The following is a 9,290-nucleotide window of genomic DNA, read 5'->3' as shown; positions in this document are numbered from 1 at the left end:
TGTGTGGCTAATAGAACCCTGCATCTGCGGCGGCGGCAGTGTCGACGGCACAGGGCGGCGAATGCATCGGTGGCGGCGGTGAAGGCTGCGGCGGCACGTTGCGCGGCGGAGGCGGCGGCACAACGGCGGCGGTGGGCCGGAAGTGGCAGCAACGAAGCGGCGGCGGGCGAATCGTCGTTCATAGCCTGGCCCACGGCGACGCGTCGTTCATTGCCTGGCCGCAGTAGTCAGGCACGCACGGCGACGCGTCGTTCATTGCCTAGCAGGCGCTTTCGCGTGTCGGCCGGCCGGGACGGGGGAGGTGCAGCAAGATTGGGGAGGGGTGGGGAGGGCGGCCTGCAGACAGCTAGAGCTTTGCTCGCAGAGGGCCGAACGGCGTGTCCGGAGGCACAAGAGCAGCATGTTGATGATGTACGTGATGCTGATGCTGATGCTGCTGGTGGTGGTGGTGACGATGACGATGATGACGATGATGACGATGGTGATGATGGTGATGAGGGACTCGTACCAAGCAGTCTTCTTGTCGATGACGGAGACGGCGAGGAGGAGGACGGAGAGGATGCAGGAGGAGACGCGCAGCACCGGGTCCCTGGTGATGACCAGGGTTGTGTGTGTGTGTGTGGGCTGTGGGGGGTGAAGGTAGCCGAAGGGCAGAAGGCTTGAAGGGGGGCGGCAAGGGAGGGAGGGGGGGATGGCGATCGCCTGTGCCCGGCAAAGATCAAGTCAGGCCTCAACGGGCATCGGGCCGGAGATGTGTGGAGGCAGGCGGGAAGGGAGGCGGCAGACGATCGGGGGGAGGGGGGGGGGGCTCGTGCACGGCCCGATGCTGAGCAGGCGCTTTCGCGTGTCGGCCGGCCAGGACGGGGGAGGTGCAGCAAGATTGGGGAGGGGTGGGGAGGGCGGCCTGCAGACAGCTAGAGCTTTGCTCGCAGAGGGCCGAACGGCGTGTCCGGAGGCACAAGAGCAGCATGTTGATGTACGTGATGCTGATGCTGATGCTGCTGGTGGTGGTGGTGACGATGACGATGATGACGATGATGACGATGACGATGATGACGATGATGACGATGGTGATGATGGTGATGAGGGACTCGTACCAAGCAGTCTTCTTGTCGATGACGGAGACGGCGAGGAGGAGGACGGAGAGGATGCAGGAGGAGACGCGCAGCACCGGGTCCCTGGTGATGACCAGGGTTGTGTGTGTGTGTGTGGGCTGTGGGGGGTGAAGGTAGCCGAAGGGCAGAAGGCTTGAAGGGGGGCGGCAAGGGAGGGAGGGGGGGATGGCGATCGCCTGTGCCCGGCAAAGATCAAGTCAGGCCTCAACGGGCATCGGGCCGGAGATGTGTGGAGGCAGGCGGGAAGGGCTCGCGCACGGCCCGGTGCTGAGCAGGCGCTTTCGCGTGTCGGCCGGCCGGGACGGGGGAGGTGCAGCAAGATTGGGGAGGGGTGGGGAGGGCGGCCTGCAGACAGCTAGAGCTTTGCTCGCAGAGGGCCGAACGGCGTGTCCGGAGGCACAAGAGCAGCATGTTGATGATGTACGTGATGCTGATGCTGATGCTGCTGCTGGTGGTGGTGACGATGACGATGATGACGATGATGACGATGGTGATGATAGTGATGAGGGACTCGTACCAAGCAGTCTTCTTGTCGATGACGGAGACGGCGAGGAGGAGGACGGAGAGGATGCAGGAGGAGACGCGCAGCACCGGGTCCCTGGTGATGACCAGGGTTGTGTGTGTGTGTGTGGGCTGTGGGGGGTGAAGGTAGCCGAAGGGCAGAAGGCTTGAAGGGGGGCGGCAAGGGAGGGAGGGGGGGATGGCGATCGCCTGTGCCCGGCAAAGATCAAGTCAGGCCTCAACGGGCATCGGGCCGGAGATGTGTGGAGGCAGGCGGGAAGGGCTCGCGCACGGCCCGATGCTGAGCAGGCGCTTTCGCGTGTCGGCCGGCCAGGACGGGGGAGGTGCAGCAAGATTGGGGAGGGGTGGGGAGGGCGGCCTGCAGACAGCTAGAGCTTTGCTCGCAGAGGGCCGAACGGCGTGTCCGGAGGCACAAGAGCAGCATGTTGATGTTGTACGTGATGCTGATGCTGATGCTGCTGGTGGTGGTGGTGACGATGACGATGATGACGATGGTGACGATGACGATGATGACGATGATGACGATGGTGATGATGGTGATGAGGGACTCGTACCAAGCAGTCTTCTTGTCGATGACGGAGACGGCGAGGAGGAGGACGGAGAGGATGCAGGAGGAGACGCGCAGCACCGGGTCCCTGGTGATGACCAGGGTTGTGTGTGTGTGTGTGGGCTGTGGGGGGTGAAGGTAGCCGAAGGGCAGAAGGCTTGAAGGGGGGCGGCAAGGGAGGGAGGGGGGGATGGCGATCGCCTGTGCCCGGCAAAGATCAAGTCAGGCCTCAACGGGCATCGGGCCGGAGATGTGTGGAGGCAGGCGGGAAGGGCTCGCGCACGGCCCGATGCTGAGCAGGCGCTTTCGCGTGTCGGCCGGCCAGGACGGGGGAGGTGCAGCAAGATTGGGGAGGGGTGGGGAGGGCGGCCTGCAGACAGCTAGAGCTTTGCTCGCAGAGGGCCGAACGGCGTGTCCGGAGGCACAAGAGCAGCATGTTGATGATGTACGTGATGCTGATGCTGATGCTGCTGGTGGTGGTGGTGACGATGACGATGATGACGATGATGACGATGGTGATGATGGTGATGAGGGACTCGTACCAAGCAGTCTTCTTGTCGATGACGGAGACGGCGAGGAGGAGGACGGAGAGGATGCAGGAGGAGACGCGCAGCACCGGGTCCCTGGTGATGACCAGGGTTGTGTGTGTGTGTGTGGGCTGTGGGGGGTGAAGGTAGCCGAAGGGCAGAAGGCTTGAAGGGGGGCGGCAAGGGAGGGAGGGGGGGATGGCGATCGCCTGTGCCCGGCAAAGATCAAGTCAGGCCTCAACGGGCATCGGGCCGGAGATGTGTGGAGGCAGGCGGGAAGGGAGGCGGAAGACGACCGGGGAGGGGGGCGGGCTCGCGCACGGCCCGATGCTGAGCAGGCGCTTTCGAGTGTCGGCCGGCCAGGACGGGGGAGGTGCAGCAAGATTGGGGAGGGGTGGGGAGGGCGGCCTGCAGACAGCTAGAGCTTTGCTCGCAGAGGGCCGAACGGCGTGTCCGGAGGCACAAGAGCAGCATGTTGTTGATGTACGTGATGCTGATGCTGATGCTGCTGCTGCTGGTGGTGGTGGTGGTGACGATGATGACGATGATGACGATGGTGATGATCATCATCGCGGCGACGTGCCGGATCGCGTCGCGGTACATGCTCTCGGCGCCTCCGACGACCGCTCCGCCACGACGGGGGTGTGTGTGTGTTTGTACTGTCGGTGGAGAGGTGTATGCTACGAGTGGAGGGGCGCAGGCGCTCACGAGCAGCGTCGATGCACCTGCGAGGGAAGGATCGGGGGAAGATATCCCGGGTAATCTCCCTCGCTGATTGCAAGAGTGCTCTCTCTGATTGCAGCACTCGCCGGGCCATCAAGAGGGAAGAGAAAGGGGGGCTCGGGGGGAAGGGGGGTCAAGAGGGCCGCACCTACTCACAGCGGACGCAGCTTGAGGCCCAGCACGCAAGAGGCCGCGGCGATCCCCTTCGCCCACGTTGTTTTGGATCTGCGAGCGCGCGGGCGACGGCTCGCGAGCGTCAGAGCCAAAATGGGATGCGCATGGTGCGGGCTCGTGCGGGGCAAGGGTGGGGAAGGGGCCGCAGTGGGCGCGTCTCGCGGCTCCACGATGGCAACGGCCGCAGCAGCGAGCGGAGCCGGTGCGAGGCTAGGAGGAGCAGGGGGTCGGGGAGGCGAGCGTCGTATGGCGGGAGCGGTGCGGGAGCGGCGGGTGTCGCGAGCAGCAGGCGTCGCGGGGGTACTGGGCGTGCAGCTCGCGGCGCCCATTGGTGGCGTGGTGCGGCGGGGCGAGCGCGAGAGGGAGCGGAAGATGCATGAAAAACCTGGACTCACGAACACAAAAACCTGAGCGCGAGGGGGGTTCGTTGATTGCAGCTCTGACAAATACTGATTTGGGCTCGATCAAATAGAGCGCCTTCGGCACTACTCTCTCGAGGTCTCGCTGATCTTTTCCATCAACCCCCCGACGGCGAAGGGGCAGGGGCAGCAGCATTCCTGAGATTGCGTGTCGTCGATGTTTGTGTTTCGGTCACGGACCTAAGTGCCTCGCCTTCCTCGCAGGAGTAGCAATAGGCGGCTCCGGTGGCCTTGTTATGAGAAGAAAATACGTCCTATGGCGCTATGCGCTGGTCTGTGAGAGGTTGAGGTGCGAGCCCTGGAGGCCCTGGGGATGGGTGGAGACTACCCGCGGGCCTAGAAGGCCCGCGCGCAGGGGGGTGGGGCATTGAGACCGGTCATGAATGAGTGCGCGACACGCATGTTGCGAGCAGCGTTGTTGATGTTCTGCGCGTCGCCACAGACGGCGGCGCGCGAGAGCTGTTGCGAGTGGTGCTGACGACGAAGCCCCGGGCGCTGCCGGAGGCTGTGCCGTACCCGTAGTCGGTGCGGTCGACGGCGCTCGGGCTGCCGACCTCTTTGGCGAAGTTGTGGATGATTCTCTTGAGCACTTGAGCACTGGATAGGGTCGATTCCGCATGGTACGGGACCCCTCGATCGTCTCGCCCTCCCTCACTGGTGTGTTCATTGGGGGGGGTCATAACAAACACGGTACAGGATCGAGGTGCACGCTGCCGAAGCAGTGTCGTCCCCCCCTATGATTCTCTTGGTTTCACAGATGGGTGATACGTTCACAGACCCGTGAGCTGTGAGCTGTGAGGGTCGGCCTTGTTTTCATTGCGCTGTGCGATGGTCTATGAGAGGCTGAGATGCTCACAGCGCGGGTCTCCGTGCCGTGTAAAAAATAATTTTCCGCCGGACGTAGTAAATAACCTGTGCTTGGCTCTTGAATGGGTGGCTGTACTCTTCGCTGAGCCCACGGCCACGGGGCTGGCCTTGCCATACCGTCCGCCTTGCGAGCGTGCTCACGCACGATCCTGGGCTCGTGCTTGCACGCGGTCGCAGCGTCATCAAGGCTCCACGCCACGACAGGACCGGCCATGCCGGGTGGCGTCCTCGCAACATCTGGAGAGGTGGGCAAGGCCTCTGAGGAGGCGTGCGGCGTGCTGACGGTGAGCAACAAGATCGCTCCCGCGGCGCCAAAGCGGCGTGCGCGCGGCGGCAAGGCCAGCCGCGCGCGCCGGCTCGAGAACTTCCGGCAGCACAAGGCTGCAGCACCTACAGCTGCTCCTGTGATCAAGTGAGAGCAGCTCGCCCACGGCCTCTTGCGTCAGCAACGCGCGACTCTGCGCGACGGCGCGCGAGCGGCCTGGGTGCGCATGCGCGCCACCCGCGCGAAGATCGGCGCGGCGGTGCGGAGCGCGTGGAGGTGTATGTAGGTCTCTGCTCGCGCGTCACCTCGAGTCCCTTCCCACTGCTTGATCCAACCCTTGGCCCTCTGATGTCCAGTGCAGCACATGTATTCTTGATGTGTGTGCTGTGGGCCCTCCATGTCCATGTCCATGTCCATGTCCATGTCTCTGCAATAGACCGTGTGAGGTGCACCTTCCCTCCTTCCTACGTAGCAAAAAAAACTCTAGGGTGCGCCTGCGCCACGGAGGCACTCCGGGCGGGGGAAGCGGCCTGTACTCAGCCTGTCGGCCGCGGCGAGCGTGGTGCGCCTCTGGAGGTGACGGCACTCGGCAGGGCGCCCAGCCGGGCGGCGGGGCTGGGAGCCTGAGGGTGAGGCCCCGAGGCGCGACGGAGGCGGCGGGGCCGGGGGTGGCGGCGGGGGTGGAGCCACATTAGACAGCAGCTGCTCTTTAATTGTAATATACGCCTTCACTACATCATATATTCGAAGATCGAACCGCGCGCAAGATCACACAATCACATGATGGGCACGCGCACGGTGTCGCGTGTCGCGCCAGAGAAGAGACGGCTCTAGTGTAGAGGGAGCGGACCGTGAGTTGAGGAAATCGGAGGACGCGACCCACTTCGCCACAGACGGTCCCGCGCCTCGCCACTATGACGGGTAGACGACCGCGGCTCGTGTGCGTCTACCCGTCTTTGTCCGGAGTGAAAAGTCCAACGCGCTCGTCGGTGGCGGCTTCCCTCAACCTGCGCCGCGCTCGGCGAACCTCGACAGCGCTTTCGGTGGCATGCAGCTCTTTGCGACAGAAGCCTGGAGAGCAGCTCCTCTGCTGCTCACACGCTCTGCACAGTTGGCACAGCCTACTGTGCGGCTGCCACAGCTGTGACAGCGATGGGCTCGCCCTCACTGGCCCTCAGTCACTTGTGCTGCGGCTTGTGTGAGCGACACTGCTCGGCGACTGCCGGCACACTGTGAGACCATGGGTGTGAGGTTAAACCACGCTACCAGCGCTTGGTCACATCGGCCCCGAGGTCAGATCCTTCTCCTCTGTTGATGACAAGACTTGTCTACTGGCTGGAGCCGAGCAGGAGGGCCCAGCGCACAACCCCTGGTCAACTCAGGGTCCACACCCCGTAGAGCGCCACCTCGAGAGCGCCACGAGCGGTGCCCACCCCGAACGCCGTTGATATATAAGCGGCTTTCCAAGCTCACCAGCCGCATCCTCCGACTTGCTTGCGCGAGGCAGCGATCAATCCGAAAGCGCGCGAGCCCACCTTTGCCCCGGCTCTGTCGCACTACGAGGAGCTAAAGAGCATCTCCTTCATCAGCGAATCGTCGTTCAGGTCGCCCTCCGTCTTCTCCAGCGCCGCGAGCGTGCGCAGCAGCTCCTGCAGCCGAGATACCACAGAGGTGTGGCCGAGGTGCAGCCGAGGTAGAGGGAGAGCGCGTGGAAGCTCTCTCCTCGACGCGCCCGTCCGCCACGCACTGCAGCTGGGCGCGCTCGTCCGACCCGCGGCTGACGCGCCGGCGCAGCGTGGAGACCTGCAAAGAGATCGATAAGACGGAAGTGCGTGGAGAGGTGTGGAGAGGCTACTCACGCATATCCGTGTGAGGAGTCCGCGAGTGCAACGTGAAGGGACACGCTGTCCCATGTAAAGAGGCCGGCCGACCTGCGCCGCCGACGGCCCATTCGCGCCACCCGGCGCCGCCACGACAGAGAGTCGACGCGTGCGGAACGAGGCGCGGGAGAGGTCGCGCCGGTCGGCCTGTCCACTCAGGTGCTCCGTGAGAAGTGGTTGCACGCGCGAGCGGGAGGGCGGGCGGCCTCGCGCGGCCTGCAATTGGCTGTCGAGGGCGCACACCTCGCTCGTAAGGAGCAGCACCTCCGCCTCTGCGCGGCGGCGCGCCGTGTGCAGCGCACCCAGCTCCGCGCGGAGCTTCTCGACCTGCTGCGGCAGAAAGGCGATCGACTTGCCGCGCTGCTTGAAGGCGGCCAGCAAGAACCGGATCTGCCGCTTGATCGACTCGACCCATGCAGCACGCTCCTACGGTATATAAACGCCAGCATCAGGGCGGGAAGACGGTATTGTGGAGAGGATTCAGAGCGCCGCGTGAGCACGAGGGATACGAATGCGGTCGAATGCGGTCGAATGCAGTCGAAGAGAGACCGCTAGTTGGAATCCAAGAACACGTATTCCGCGCGTCTAGGGGCACGCTCCTCGGCGCTGCCCGCGCTGAGCCGCCACGAGCGCTTCCCGTCCACGCGCGACAGCTCGAACGGGTAGCCGCCTCCTTCCGACCGCGGCTCGGACGCGGGCTCGTCTAAGTCGGCCAGCACCTTGACTTGCACCTGCTCACACAGTCTGTGCGCGTGACGGTCACGTCCTCCGCCCACCTGCCGCACCCGTCGGCCCCGCCGCGCGCCTTGGCCAACCCGATGCACTCCACGCTGGCGACGCCGCCCTCGCCCCCCAAGGCCTCGCGGGGCGCCTCGCCGCCCTCCACCAGCAGCAAGATGTCGTTGAAGAGGTGCGCGCGCCGCCTCTGCCATGCGGCGCCCTCGGCCGAAGCTTCGGACTGCCGCAACTCGCCCTCGCGCAGAAAGCGACGGTGCGGCAACGCCAGCCCCTCGGGGAGAGCCGCGCGGAGCGACGCGGGGGGCAGCTCGCGCGCGAGGTGCGAGACGCGGTCGCGCGCGCGTTGCTCGTCGAGCAAAGCCTCGAGGTGCGAGACCAGCTCGCCGCACTCGTCTGCCTGCAGTGTGAATACACCAAAAACCTCGGGGCGGGAAGGCGGTCTCGTGCAGAGTCGTCAGAGCACCGCGTGAATACACGGGCTACGAATACAAGGAGAAGACGGCCGAATACAGCGGAGTCCGTGTCCTCTCGAGCGCTAGATGGAGTGAACATGACACACGTCTTCCGCTTCTAGGCTCGTCTGCTGCAGCGGAGGCCTCCTCGCCCGGTGGGCACGCCTCGCACGACGCCTCGAGCAGCGCCTATTCAGCGGAAAGGGAAAGCAGCACGTCCACCTACGCCGCCCAGACCCCTTGTTCGCGCCCGTGCAACTTCTCGAGCGGCGCCCGCATGCTCGCTGCGTAGCAGGAGATGCGCCGCACCGGCTCGTCAAGCAGCGTACCGAGGAGAGCCGCGGCTGCCCTGCCGCCTTCGGCAACGACCGCTCTCGCGGGCAAAGTGCCGCCGGCCAGCTCCGCCGAGCCGACCCGCTCGAGCTCCTCGAGGAGGGAGGCCTGCTCACACCGGGAGGGGTGAATGGGAAACCTCCGTGCCGGAACGCAGATCGATTCCAAGTGTATGGGCGTCGTGCATACACCGACCCTCAGCGCCGGACTTCGGCACTGTGCAGAGTCTCCAGGGCACCGCGTGAATACGAGGGGCAAGGGTGCAGTGAGTACAGCGGAACGCCGCCGAGTACAGCGGAAGACGTGTCCTCTCGAGCGCTAGGTGGACTGCAAGAACCGTAGTCCGCTTCTAGGAGGGGCACCGTAGGACCCCCCTCCTGCCGCAGGGCCTGCAGCGCCGCGGCCGAGGCGCTCCTGCCGCCCACGTACTGCCGGTAGACGCCGAAAGCCGGGACCATTGCGAGCAGTACCTGCGCGCACGCCACCGCCGGCGGCACTGCCGGCTCCGCCACTGCGCGAGAGAGCTCTGACAGCATCATGCGGGAGAGGTTCAGCAGGACCTGGACGTTGCCGAAGATGGTTCGCAGCGTCGCCGCGGGCGCGCCTGGGGAAGGGAGAGGCGGCGGCGGGGCGGGGGGGAAGGGGGGGAGGGGGGGGGGGGGGTCATGGGGCGATTTTCAGGGGGTGCCCCGGAGGCGGTGACGGGAAAGGGGGGGGGGGGGGGGTGG

General features: G+C 65.2%; 2 protein-coding genes across 2 annotated transcripts in view; both read right to left on the bottom strand.

The window, feature by feature from the left end:
* Positions 1-259: 259 nt before the first annotated feature.
* EMIHUDRAFT_245673 (hypothetical protein) lies at positions 260-5,108 on the bottom strand (the record flags this gene model as incomplete). Its single annotated transcript, XM_005767956.1, has 9 exons — positions 260-269; positions 509-589; positions 1,098-1,178; positions 1,633-1,713; positions 2,192-2,272; positions 2,727-2,807; positions 4,208-4,281; positions 4,468-4,616; positions 5,012-5,108. 9 exons carry the CDS (start codon positions 5,106-5,108, stop codon positions 260-262), a joined length of 735 nt encoding a protein of 244 aa, XP_005768013.1.
* Positions 5,109-6,715: 1,607 nt separating this feature from the next.
* The window catches only part of EMIHUDRAFT_459280 (hypothetical protein), a gene marked incomplete at both ends in the record, with an annotated part of 3,677 nt that continues 1,102 nt past the window's right edge, over positions 6,716-9,290 (bottom strand). The window contains 7 exons of the mRNA XM_005767955.1: positions 6,716-6,778; positions 6,888-6,962; positions 7,091-7,465; positions 7,803-8,174; positions 8,362-8,418; positions 8,503-8,670; positions 8,925-8,976. Coding sequence (XP_005768012.1) covers positions 6,716-6,778; positions 6,888-6,962; positions 7,091-7,465; positions 7,803-8,174; positions 8,362-8,418; positions 8,503-8,670; positions 8,925-8,976 — 1,162 coding nt within the window. The remainder of the gene's footprint in view (positions 6,779-6,887; positions 6,963-7,090; positions 7,466-7,802; positions 8,175-8,361; positions 8,419-8,502; positions 8,671-8,924; positions 8,977-9,290) is intronic.

Source organism: Emiliania huxleyi (assembly GCF_000372725.1).
Source record: "Emiliania huxleyi CCMP1516 unplaced genomic scaffold EMIHUscaffold_471, whole genome shotgun sequence".
NCBI classification, from domain to species: Eukaryota; Haptophyta; order Isochrysidales; family Noelaerhabdaceae; genus Emiliania; species Emiliania huxleyi.
Note: the sequence above shows the minus strand (reverse complement) of the source record. Positions and strands in the feature narration are given on the sequence as shown.